General features: G+C 38.6%; 3 protein-coding genes across 4 annotated transcripts; all 3 read left to right on the top strand.

Moving 5' to 3' along the window:
- Positions 1 to 243: 243 nt before the first annotated feature.
- LOC148073760 (protein tyrosine phosphatase domain-containing protein 1) lies at positions 244 to 5,390 on the top strand. The gene is made up of 12 exons (XM_087797770.1): positions 244 to 431; positions 509 to 589; positions 1,356 to 1,474; positions 1,558 to 1,695; positions 2,578 to 2,849; positions 2,914 to 3,204; positions 3,266 to 3,457; positions 3,518 to 3,634; positions 3,704 to 3,805; positions 4,936 to 5,016; positions 5,089 to 5,199; positions 5,271 to 5,390. Exons 1-12 carry the CDS (start codon positions 244 to 246, stop codon positions 5,388 to 5,390), a joined length of 1,812 nt encoding a protein of 603 aa, XP_087653896.1.
- A 1,554-nt stretch (positions 5,391 to 6,944) lies between these two features.
- Positions 6,945 to 9,535, top strand: cimap1b (ciliary microtubule associated protein 1B). The gene is made up of 7 exons (XM_087797550.1): positions 6,945 to 7,013; positions 7,429 to 7,545; positions 7,611 to 7,814; positions 7,930 to 8,031; positions 8,950 to 9,071; positions 9,144 to 9,284; positions 9,350 to 9,535. Exons 2-7 carry the CDS (start codon positions 7,434 to 7,436, stop codon positions 9,449 to 9,451), a joined length of 783 nt encoding a protein of 260 aa, XP_087653676.1. The 5' UTR covers positions 6,945 to 7,013; positions 7,429 to 7,433; the 3' UTR covers positions 9,452 to 9,535.
- A 623-nt stretch (positions 9,536 to 10,158) lies between these two features.
- rabl2 (RAB, member of RAS oncogene family-like 2) lies at positions 10,159 to 13,020 on the top strand. 2 transcript variants are annotated; one of them, XM_087797549.1, is made up of 9 exons: positions 10,159 to 10,359; positions 10,464 to 10,590; positions 10,653 to 10,682; positions 11,784 to 11,863; positions 11,927 to 12,006; positions 12,100 to 12,211; positions 12,273 to 12,370; positions 12,446 to 12,529; positions 12,636 to 13,020. In XM_087797549.1, exons 2-9 carry the CDS (start codon positions 10,481 to 10,483, stop codon positions 12,714 to 12,716), a joined length of 675 nt encoding a protein of 224 aa, XP_087653675.1. In that variant the 5' UTR covers positions 10,159 to 10,359; positions 10,464 to 10,480; the 3' UTR covers positions 12,717 to 13,020. The 2 variants fall into 2 exon arrangements, with proteins under 2 accessions (XP_087653675.1, XP_087653674.1); XM_087797548.1 differs by having other exon boundaries at positions 10,159 to 10,590.
- Positions 13,021 to 13,351: the final 331 nt, after the last annotated feature.

Here is a 13,351-nt window from a genome sequence, read left to right as displayed (position 1 = left end):
GTAATAACCTCTTATGATACTAATTGGCAACAAGCCTTTTAGAGAATAAGCAATATTTAATTGGCTTGCTGTGGCACTCTTAATATATTTATGACAACTAATCCGGCTTAGTGGAGCCGAGTCAGCTCTTCATGGTGAGTGTGGCAGCAGCAGCTGCGCGGGTCAGGACATCGTTTATGAAGAAGGTAAGTCCAGCGCCGCTAGAAACCGATTTAAATGTAAAAGTTTATATTTCTCAGGACAATGCAGAGCGTGAACCCGCACATCCCAGTTCCCCGACCTGCTTACTCACAGGCTCGGGAGAACCTGGTGAGAGCCATTCCTCCCAGAATCCTTTGTTTACTGGCTTGTGGCGGAATAGATTGTCGGTACGAAGGACCAGAGTGTTGGAAATCAAGCCAGCAGGTCATACGTGGAGTCTTCTCGTCCTGGTTAGTATGTTTATAAATGCGTTGTATGTCATTCATAAACATACTGATGGCTGGTTTTATCTTTATGCTTTCATCAGGGTGACGGATGACATCATTGCTATGGCTCGACCTTCCAAGCATCTCATTGAGAAATACGAAATCATAGAACAATTCCACAGGTATTTTGTTCAGGGGATTTACTTTGTCATTTTATATACAGTATATATATATATATATATATATATATGGTATATAAAAGTTTATTTTCATGTCTTAACAAGAAGGAGCTGTCTCGCCTGCAGTTTCATTCAGAACTCTGCAGCGAGAATTCTGACCCGCTCCACTAGAAGAACTCACATTTCTCCGATCCTTAAAACTCTTCACTGGCTTCCAGTTTCTTTCAGGATCAACTTTAAAATTCTGGTTCTTACTTTCAGAGCTATTCATGGTCAGACTCCTCCTTACACCAGTGATCTGATCCAGCCTTACACCCCAGCTCGGGCTCTGAGGTCTGTGGATCAGAATCTACTGATGGTTCCACGCATAAGGTTCAGGACCAGAGGAGAGAAATCCTTCCAGGCTGTTGCTCCTAAGCTTTGGAACGATCTTCCTCTCTCTCTGTGTTTGATGATCTACTGACTCCTTCAAGAAACATCTTAAGACGTTTCTATTTGTTCAGGCTTTTCCTTGATTTTCTGGAACTCCTGTTGTGTTCTCAGTTTTATCTTGACCTTTAAAGTATATACTTTATTGAGTATTGTTCTGATTGTTTAAGCGCTTTGTGACCCTGGTCTGGAAAAGCGCTATACAAATAAAAATGACTTACTTACTTACTTGAATTGCACGTTAAAATAAATCGCAACATAAGTTACTTACTTACAATTGTATTGCTTTGTATCTTTTTTCTGTCAACTGCAGCTTCATTTGTTTATGAATCTTGTTTAGGATGAACATCAGGTCGTTGATCAACATGCAGATTCCAGGTGAACATGCTCACTGTGGTCCACCTCTGGATCCCCAAAGTGGCTTCACATACGCCCCACAAGTCTTCATGGACAACAACAGTGAGATCTTTGAATCTTCAGTTTAGTTAAACATTGGGTATCTTAAGAATCTCAATCCATCCCACTTTTTTTTTATCCTACAGTTTATTTCTACAACTTTGGGATGCCAGATTTCGGGGTGTCATCCTTGGTGGGCATCATCGATGGGGTGAAGGTTTTGGCGTTTGCTGTGAGACAGGGGAGAGTTGCAGTGCACTGTCATGCAGGTTTGGGGAGGACAGGTAGGATCAATCTCATTTCTTGTCATTTATCTACTTCATTGTTTGACCCTTTAACCTTATTCATGCGCCCCTAATGAGTCAAACTGTAAATGTGCTCATGTATCATTGTACTGCTTTTCAAGGCTGACAATTTTACACTTTTTTAATGTTCATAACTGATTCAACTCTAAATATAGCTTCCTTTTTAATCATTATTTCTGACAAGTAAAAATAAGTAAAACATTTTATTTTATATTTTGTCCTTGATTATTTTATGAATAAAAAATAAATATATATATAAACAACATATGGAGGTAGGTATATTTATTTGTTATTAAAAAACAAAGGTTGCTTCTATCCACACAATTATTTTCCATTAAAAAAAAGTTGCTTTGAAAAAAAAAAAATGCTTCAATCAAAAGAATAAAAAAAAAATACAATATAAAGGTTGCAATAAAAAAAATGCTTGAACAAAAATATATTATGAATATGTTCAATAAAAAAAAAAGTTGCTTCTATCAAACAAAACGTTTTCTATGTCTAATGAAGTAGCTGTAATAGGCTCTAGATTTAAATTTGTTTCAAAAATAAAAAGTAAAGTTTGAAAACATTTCTTTGATTGAAGTAACCTTTTTTGGGGTTTTGGCCATATTTTTGGAGGGGAATTTGTGTCTTTAATACTCAATCCCCAAAAAGTACTTCAATCAAAAACACGTTTTTAATCATAGATATTTGTTATTGAAGTGAAATAAGTTTTGTAGTTGATTTTATTTATTTTGCTTTAGTAATAAAGAAACGAATCTACCAGCAAAACAATTAAATATTATACATCAAATAACTAAAATATAAGTTAAAAATTCTAGCTAAGCTTGACAAACTGTAGTCTCTCCCTCTGCCCACCAGGTGTCCTCATAGCTTGTTACCTCATCTACACCCTCCGTCTCAGTCCCAGCGAGGCCGTCCACTACGTGCGCATCAAACGTCCTCGCTCCATTCAAACCCGAGCACAGATCAGCCAAGTGTTCGACTTTGCCCGCTTGCTGGGAACTCAGCTGGTCCAGTACCCGGACCTCAACCTGAGACACGGAACTCCGTTCACGCTGCAGCACTACCTGAACCGACAGGCTCTGCTGCTGCACGGTCAGGAAGGCCGGACCCTCCGACACACTCCCAAGGTCAGGCGTCTGTGATTGGTTTGGTATGAGACTCCAGTCCGACATATCGCCCTCTACCTGTCAGGTGTTGTACCTGCTCTGCCTGCGTCTCTCCTGCCTGGCCCTGGGTCTGCCCTCGCCTGCCGCGGTGACCGCCGAGCTGGACAAGAGGTCGGCTCTGAGGACCCTGAGCAGGACCGTGAAGGAAACGCTTGTCTCCAAACAGTACCTGCCTTTACTGAGGGACGTTCAGGGGGCCTCTCGGTGGGGGTCCGTGTCCTCCTGGGATGAACCACTCCTGGAGCGACGGAGAGATTGGCTGCTCCTCAAACGGAGCTACAGTGATTCTGAACTCTGCAGACTCACCCTCAACGAGGTCACGTTTGACGTCGACGTCTCTGAAAAACGTCAGGTGATGACGTTCTGTTTGCTTTAAGGATCTGGAGTTGAGTCTGAAGTCTAGGACGCCGTACAGCGGAGGAGGAGAATGGCGCACACAGGAAGAGACCAAAGTAAATATGACACAGATGTGTCCGGAACTTCTTCTGGACCCAATCACCAAGAAAGAATCCAACAGAAGAACAAGGACCTCCAGCTGTCCTCTTTCCAAATCCAACTCCAACATTGAGGTGACTATCTCTAAGAGGAATTTTTTTAAAGGTCTCGCGTCACAACGTCTTCTCTTCAAGATAAACAGGCGACTAGATCATCCAGTCTCCACCTCAGCAGCTCGTGTGATAGCAAAAGTTCTGGCAGAGCAGAGTCCTGCAGGAGAAGCCGTGCTGCAGAGATCTGCTCTGCTGCAGGTGTGACGTCTTTATTCATATCTGATGATGTTCTCGTCAAAATGATTCTGATCGTGATTCTTCCACCAGGAAGAGCTGAACAGTAGCGACTGTGGCTGGGCTCTGATGGTCACCGAGTCGGACCCGGAGGTTCTGACTTGTCTTCTGTGGACCTGGTTAGAAAAGCTGAAGGTAAATTAACTCTTAGTGAAAAAGAGTATATTGAAGTTTACTATGAGTACACTTGTTTAACACTTAAAGCAAAGTTGTTGTGATATACTTCAAAATAGTACGACGATACATACTTATACTTAAGTATACTTTATGAAATGTACTTACAAAACGTTTTTTTCTTTTTGGAAACATTATAACATCATTTTTAAAGGCACTAGATGTCACTGTACGTTTGAAAATCATACCAGGTTTCCATTAGTATATCAGAACCAAAGATTATGAAGCAGAAAGTGTTTTTTCAAAAAGAAACACTATATCATGATACCTCATAAAATGTTTCATCATCAACCAATCCCTGATACACTGAATATATATACTTCTTTTTTTATCCTTACAATCCTTCTCAAAAGCATCTTGTTATTTATACATATTTTACCCAATACCAATTATACATATTTAAATAAAATAAATCACAATTGTATCGCTTTTTCGCTCTCTCTAAATTCTGTCCTTCTGATAACATATAATCATAACCTAAAAATATATATTTTCTTATTTGTTTAATTACTATTGCGGTGATCAAGAAGTAATATGTGCAAAGGATTATGGGAGTCTTGATGAATGGTGGCACAAAACAGACTTTTAGATACACATATTTGCTTTAAGGTATTAAATTATTCAACTACATTTGTATTATTATGTAGTGCTGCTGTTAAAGTTCGTAGTAAATATTAGCTGTGTATATTTGCGATACCTTCATGTACCTGTACCATGTACAATACTATTATGAGAAAAATATGTGGCTGGTTCATGTCCAACGTGTATTTAATGTATTGCATCTTACCAAAATATGTACTAGAAGTACATACTAAGTACAATAGTAATGTAGAGAATAATGTACTTTGAGTATACTTTGAGTTTAATTCTAAAAACTAAACTACAGACTTGGAGTGTATACGTAGTACACTAGTAATGTAGAGTATACTTGAAATTTTAAATGTTCCAAATAAAGTTTCAAATTAGTATAGTTTTATTACACTATAAGTATATATACAGTACCTTAGTATTCTAACTATACTTGTACTTGTACACTCATTTTATGCTAAGGGTTAACTGACTGTTAAAGATCAAACTGTTGTTTCCTGCAGGATCCAGTCCTCAGTGCTGAAGATATAGTCAAGTTAATTTGCGGAAGAAACAACAGGAATCCTCTTTACGTGCTTAAGAAGGTGAAACCCAACGTTTAATAATCCTGACCACAATCATTAAATACTTAAAAAAGTATCTTTATATTTCCCCAGCCTCAGAAACACACCATCTGCTGCCTCCTGAGCCTGGTGAGCACAGTGACCCGACTGTGTCCTCACAGGGAGGAGGCCGTGTTGAGAAGACTGACCCGAGCCCTGACCCGTGTAAGAATGACGTCCGGAGACGCGTTTGAAGGGGTCGACGTGTGCTCATCGGAACTTTTGTGTCTCAACAGTTGCCTCCGGAGGAAATGTCGAACGTTGCAACAGTTACAAAACTCTTGAGGAGGATCTTGGGGGATCTATTCCATAACTCCAGGCACCATCTAGTGGCCAGTTCAAGTACTGCGTTTTGAAGAAGATCCATTTTTAACAAACTTCATGAGAACCTAATAACTTCGGAATACCTTTTGAACGACATTAATAAATAATAATCTGTTAATTTGTGTTTGTTTTAGAAAAATATTTCCTGCAGTGGCAAGTACCTTTCACCACATGTAAAAAACTAAATAAGCTGTGGCTATTTACTGCTAATAAGTGGCTTTATTTAGTGCTAATTTACAATTAATTAACAATCTAGACTTGAGTCTAGGTTGTAACAAAGGAAACAATGCAGAATTGTGGATTTAGGATTCTGAACCACCAGGTAAAGATAATGTCTAACCATATAAAAGCTATGGGACAAGAGAATCTGACTGAGAAGCAACCACAGAAGTGTAATGTTTATGCCCAGAACAATAAATTCCTTTTATGACTGCTACATACAGAAATAATTCCAATAATAATATAAATATATTGTTTTCGGCAGCTAAATTTCAAACTGCGGGAAAAGTAATGTATTCCCCTGCTTCAATTAACCTATGGTTAATAAATATTTTAGATAGTTTTGGATGGTTTTTAAACAAATATGTACTGGAATTTTCAGCTGCCATCTGTGTTCTCACTGAAAAGTAGGCGGGACCACATGTGATGTCAGTAGGTGACGTATCCACGACCAACACAAAGGACAAAGCATCAAAAAAAGAGAAGAAAACTGGTTCTAATCTATATATAAAGATGAGATTTCTGCCACAGAAATGTCCACTTGAGTCTACAAAACCAGTTTTGTTATCAGGATTTACGCTAATAACCACACACTATATTCATAGGGCAGAGTGAAGTTAATTGTTAATTTGCTTCAGCTCTCACTATTCAAGTAATGAAGTGATTCAATAAGTTCAGGTAAGTGTCTCATTTGTCTGAAGCGGAGGAGGCGGGGCTTTAAAGGTCGCAGTAGGTCAGAGTTATTGTAAAGCATGTATTTGTATAAATAATTGATTATCCTTTCAATTCAAACAAACATAATAGTGGACAATGTCAGAAAAATGTTTTGGTTACAGATGGTATATTAATCTTCACCTTAAAGGCAGCTTGTGTTTTGAATTCTGTCCCTAAATATTTTAGCAAAAATATACGTATAAAAAGTTGGATTTAACTTTTAGATACACTTCCACACATGGGACCTAGACTTTTGACCTTGAAATTGCTCTACTGTCTATCAAATGTTATACTTGACCATTTGTCTTGATTCAAGAATGGAACCATAAGTTATTGCTCTATAATTATTAATCAATAATATGATTCAGATACAAATGTAACTTTTATTTTTGTTTACTTTGCTTTACTTTGAGTTTTTATATTTCCTCACGTGTTGCATTGACCAAGAATTGTATACGAAAAGACAAAATAAGTTGAACATTTACTTATAATAAAAAGATCAAGTTTGTTTTTTAAAATTATACCAGCTTTTTTAAATATATACCCTATTCACCAGGTTCATTATTAACTTTCACAGACATCGCATTAATCTGACGCACACATTCACACTGCCTTTTCTGAAACGGTCAAAGGGTCGTTGTCATGGCAACGTTGTCATAGTGACTTTGACAGGCTGGAAACAATTTGTGTCCGAAAGCACATGCCAGTCGGATTTACTTACGGTAAGATCGTTTTCGTGCATTACTAACAGTATTTTAATTGTACATGTATTGACTTTCAACTTAAAGTTAAACTTGGTTAAGTTATTTCACACATATAAGTACATTTAAATGTATTCAAGTCTATGTACAGTAGTCAACAGTGTTAAACTCCGGGGTGATTTTGATATTAAATATTGTCTTTTTCTAACATATTTTAAATGTTTTTGACTCTATTGTTGGTCATGATTATTCTTATAAGTGATGGCATCCCACTTTTTTCACTGAATAGTTAGGAGAAATTATAAATTGGGAAAACAAAGCATATACTTATTTAACATGATTTTATATATGTTTTTAAATGTATATTTTTCTGCCACAGCATGATTACTTTGTCTTAAACATGACAATGATTAACGCTACGTCAATTTGTTTTAAGGGTAAATGACACGTACGGAAAACTGGGTCGGGACTTGGCGGCCCCACAAACCAAGAGGCCCCATTGCTGCTCATTACAGAAGCCCAGGACCCAAATACGCCCTGCCAGGTCTCATAGGTGCCACATGTGTTCTGGTAAATGATCTACTTCAAACCCAATTACTGGTAATGTCTCACTAACAGGCTCATCAAACCATGACAAGACCAAAAGCCGAGCGCCCGTGTTCAGTTTTGGGCGGCGCCATGACAAGCCCGACTCCTGCACCTCACCCGGACCTAAATATGCCATCCCTTCCAACATCACCCGAGCAGGGCGTGACGGAGGACCTGCCTTTTCACTTCACAGTCGGGTTAAGGAGCCAAAAGTGTTTTTGGCTCCTGGGCCAGGTCAGTTCTGTCCAAACAAGGATCAACACCAACAAGTTTTATCTTCGATTAGCTGGTAAAGTGATAGTTGTTGTTTTTTCTATAAATAATACACTTTTGTGCATGTCTACTTCAGGTCACTATTCACCAGAGCGTTCAGATAAGTCAGTATTCCGATCAGCATCTGCCTTTTCTCTGTCTGGAAGAAGCAAAGAGCACAAGAGTAACCATCTGCCGGGTAAGTCGAGACTATTTCTCACACTTTTCTCAAAGTGGTGAGTCTCTGTAACATACACAGGTTTACTCAATACAACCCAGTGGTGGGAAATTATGTTCCCCGAGGGGCCGCGATGGATGGATGGATGGATGGATGGATGGATGGATGGATGGATGGATGGATGGATGGATGGATGGATGGATGGATGGATGGATGGATGGATGGATGGATGGATGGATGGATGGATGGATGGATGGATGGATGGATGGATGGATGGATGGATGGATGGATGGATGGATGGATGGATGGATGGATGGATGGATGGATGGATGGATGGATGGATGGATGGATGGATGGATGGATGGATGGATGGATGGATGGATGGATGGATGGATGGATGGATGGATGGATGGATGGATGGATGGATGGATGGATGGATGGATGGATGGATGGATGGATGGATGGATGGATGGATGGATGGATGGATGGATGGATGGATGGATGGATGGATGGATGGATGGATGGATGGATGGATGGATGGATGGATGGATGGATGGATGGATGGATGGATGGATGGATGGATGGATGGATGGATGGATGGATGGATGGATGGATTGGATTACATAATTTAAAGATGTTGATAAACACTTTTCCCTTTAATTAGTAAATATCTATCATAAAAGGTGATATGAAATGATTGTAATTGTTATGTGTTTTTTTATCTATTGCAGGGCAATTTGTTAAATAATATTTATATTATAAAAACTAAAATAATGTAATTAACACTTGAAACAGGAATAAAAAACGAGTAGTAAGATGGAACTTAAGTAAAAGTTGAACAAGTAAAGTTAAACCGTTTTAAACTAGAGTCTCACTTCATGGGGGGCCGCTTGCCCAGGTCTGTTGTAGTCCCTTGCACGTACCTCTTTAATACTGCAGGTCCAGCCTCATACACTCTCCCGTCTGTGTTCGGGTCCAAAACTGTGGACATCCCCGGAGCGCCCGCTTACACCCTGAGCGGTCGCTCTAAAGCTGGAAGCATCACAGAGGACCTAAAGAAGGTGAAAGGTCATCTTAACAGTAGGTTTGGTTAACTCCTGGCCTGTCTATTTACCATGTGTTCACCGGGGCAGACGCCAGGCCCGGCAGCTTACAAGGTGGTGGACCCCTGCCTTTACATGACCAGAGCCCCTCAGTACAGCGCCATGGGTCGCCACTACACGCCCACCGAGTCCACAAAGACCCCAGGACCTGGAGCACATGTGCCTGAGAGGGTACGAGGCTTTCACTGAAGATTTTTAAAAATGAACTTTCTTTAAATGTATATTTCTACCTCCAGGTGTTGGTCACGCGCCCAAAAGCTCCAAGTTTTTCTTTTGGAATCCGCCATTCAGAGTTCCTCGCCCCCTGCATTGTTGATGCAGAAGAATATCACTTATGAACTCATGAAATCACCTTTACTCACTATAAAAAAAAAACTGACCTACCTGTATGAATGCTTTCAAAGTTGACATATTTTGGCATATGATTCACATATAATGTTTAATAAAGAAACAATACAGCCATGTGTGTTACCATGTCTAGTTAGATTCTAGTAGATAAGTCGAGACAAATGTTTACTTAAACCCTTCCATGTGCGTTTTTTTTTACACCCCCTTTTTAATTCAATATACATTAAGCATATCCCAGGGAAGTTTAGTAGAAGTTACATCTTAGCAATGTTATCGAAGTTGAACCGATTATTTCCAATAGCATTGAACAATTTTGGCATCACATCCGCTTAAAGACATTATTTTAAAAAAAAAGATAAAAAAGTAAAATATTCCTTCATAACTAATGATGGAAACTATAACTTAAAGACACCTAAATATTGTTTATTGTATTTTTTTTTGTTCTGTGTAGCACCTTTAAAAACGGAAACACATTCATGCTAAAACAAATACTTTTTGCTCAACGCTTGTTCACCACACTTACCGAAAAAGCGATTAAAAACTTATTTTTCCCGACATTCATTTTTGAGTCTCACATAGGCTTTTAAATGTTAGTGTTACTCGGATTAAATTTAAATTCATACATTTTCGCATCCGTTGTTAATTTCAATCAGGCACATCGGAGGACAGCCCCGTCCATCAAAAATCCCCACTCCGGGGTCCTTCGGGCGTCTCCGTTGCGTAGAAACGAAAGTCGTCGTGGACAACAGCTAAAGGATCATTCACCGTTTTTTAACTTTAAATCTGTCTTATTTTCGCTGTGATTCCGAGTTGTTGTGTATTTTAAACGCCTCACACTTGGATGGTGACGACGGTTCGCATGTCTGGAGCAGATTAAAGGCTCGACGCCATCTGGTGTGTAAGTGACCACAACAGCTACTGGAAATGTTATGTGAATTTCTAGATTAAAAAAAAAGAAAGAAGGTCCACGTTATTATAGCAGATCCACCAATGCTACTTAAGAAGGCAGGTTGACAAAGATGGCGGGCGACTTGAGCACCAGCATCCCAGAGCTGGACCAGAAGAAGTACGATGCTGCAGGAGAGGTGAAGATCATCTGTCTGGGGGACAGTGCAGTGGGGAAGTCCAAGTAAGTAACATTTACAGATTTATGTCTCGTAATCTTAACAAACATTCTGTCTTTTTTTTTAGGCTGATGGAGAGATTTTTACTGGACGAATAGTATCCTTTACCTGGTGACACACCTTTGATCGAGATAATAGTGACATGTTTAACTGTATATGAGACAGTATGGTAAGGATTTAAAAGAAAATATATTAAGATCAAGAATAGGAATTATATTCTATTCACTAATGTTTGCAGGTATGTTTGCAGACACGTATGACAAAAGTGAAAAAACAGTCTTACAGAGAAATACTTTTAGTCCAAGTAAAACTTACAAAAATGATATTTAATATACATTTGAACAGTTATGTTGATTGAAAAGCATGTGTGTTGTCCACAGTTTTGATCAGACTTTGAGGTCACAGTAAAACTATGAAAATGAAAATCTATAAATGTTTCTGATGGCAAACCATTCTACTTATCGAATGTTGAAGTCATTTTTGAGGACTTTCTTTTCTCTTTTCTTTTAAATGTATATAAAATGTGATATCAACTAACTTAAAAACTAACTTCAGTTTGTTGTATGTTTTTATGGTGTAACTACACTTCATGTTTGGCTTTTTATAAGGTTTTCTTTTTTTCTTTTACTTAAGTTATCATGATAACACTGGTGATAAAAGTTTCTTATTTTTATATTTAATTTATATCTTATATCTTCTCATCTATCTTTATATCTTTTTTCCGTCCCTTCTGCAACAGTCACAGTGTCAGAGAATTCTGAGCTGCTCTAGTAGAAGAACTCACATTTATCCAAACCCTAAATCTCTTCACTGGTTGCCAGTTTCTTTCAGGATCAACTTTAAAATTCTGGTTCTTACTTTCAGATCTATTCATGGCTTTGGAACGATCTTCCTCTCTCTCTGTGTTTGATGGATCTACTGACTCCTTCAAGAAACATCTTAAGACACTTTTATTTGTTCAGGCTTTTCCTTGATTTTCTGAGTCTCCTGTGTTTGTCTCGATGTTGTCTTGACTTTTTAAGTATTTATTTTATTGAGTATCGTTTTGATTTTTTAAGCGCTTTGTGACCCTGGTCTGGAAAAGCGCTCTACAAATATAAATGACTTACTTACAGTATATAAAGTGGCCTGTTGGAAATGATGACTGTAAGGTGTGTGTTGTGTTCAAGTACCAAATAATCCTAAACCCACACGTCAGTCGACCTCTGCAGTTGTCCACGTATGCGCTGACTCTCTACAAACACACCGCCACCGTGGACAACAAAACCATAGTCATCGGTAAGTAGATCAGAAGAAGTGTACCCGATGCATCTTAAGTTGCCGTTTGATCGTCATTGACAGACTTCTGGGACACCGCTGGCCAGGAGAGGTTTCAGAGCATGCACCCGTCCTACTACCACAAAGCACACGCCTGCATCATGGTGAGGAGCCGACGATGTGATCGAGTACTGTGTGTGCTTGTATTTTTCACACTCTTTGACAAAGAAGAGGACTTGTTCTGTTGGCGCCCGTAGGTGTTTGACGTCCAAAGAAAAATCACATATAAGAATCTGGCCAGCTGGTACAAGGAGCTGCGAGAGTACAGACCAGAGATCCCCTGCTGTGTTGTGGCCAATAAAATAGATGGTGAGTCAGATTCACAGAGATTTTGTTAAACAGAAGCTCTCGAGTGTTTGTTTGTTTTCAGCCGACTCAAAGGTGACACAAAGAAGCTTTAACTTTGGGAAGAAGCAAGGGCTTCCTTTTTACTTCGTATCGGCAGCTGACGGGACAAACGTGGTGAAGGTTTGAGACGATTTTAGACGTTGTTTGATTGTTTGTGTGACTCGTAACGATTAGGAATCGTTGGTTTACCAACAGATGTTCCGAGAGATGATCAAGCGAGCGGTGGACTACAAGCAGAACCCGAGTGACTTCATGGATGAAGTGATGCAAGAATTAGAGGTAGGAAATAAACACCACGAAAATAATCAAAAACATTTTTTGCCTGGATTTTTTTTTTTTATGACGCCTACAGTGTTGACTTGTGTTTTTTTTTTTTATCTTCTAGAACTTTGACTTAGAGAAGCCTGAAGAGAATTCAGATGAAGACGAGGATGGATTAAAGGTCGAGAGCCCAGAGCTGCCATAATGAAGAACAATTAAAATCCAAATGAAGAGAGTCTACTATGTCATTATGTTAAAAAAAAAATCACAGAAAGTTAAACCAAAATAAACCAGCATTTTTGTTTTATCGACAATCAACAATGATTGTAAAAAATGTAGCTCGAGCAAAGTCTGAAAACCAAGCGTCAGTGATCATGGATGTTTTGCTGCTTTTCCTGGTTTTGTTCTTTGAAATGTCAGCAGGAGCTCCATGTGGTGAGTCCGCTTTATTATGGAAATCTGTGAATCATCAGTGCCCTTTTAAATTAAACATGAACGCTCCAAAAAAATGTGTCTTATTGTACATCACGTTGCTAGTGAGGAATAATTTTGAGCAGTAACCAACACATTTATGATGAACCTGATATTCACTTCATTTACACATTATACATCATAATACAGCAGGTGGTCAGCAATCATTAACAAAGATGCTTTAAATGTATCGTTACTTTATTGTCAAGCCTATTTGTTGACACTGTAATTATACACGTTTTTCCACAAAGTTCCTCCTAAATTAGTTAAACATGGAATAACAGAATAGACAAGGCAGGGAACAGAAAATAAACACTTCTCAAATATAATTTCTATGTTTATAGCTTAATGTTAGATGTTGCAAAATTA

Source organism: Callionymus lyra, chromosome 8 (genome assembly GCF_982586985.1).
Source record: "Callionymus lyra chromosome 8, fCalLyr1.hap1.1, whole genome shotgun sequence".
Classification (NCBI taxonomy): Eukaryota; Metazoa; Chordata; class Actinopteri; order Syngnathiformes; family Callionymidae; genus Callionymus; species Callionymus lyra.
This window is presented reverse-complemented; position numbering and strand designations above follow the sequence as displayed.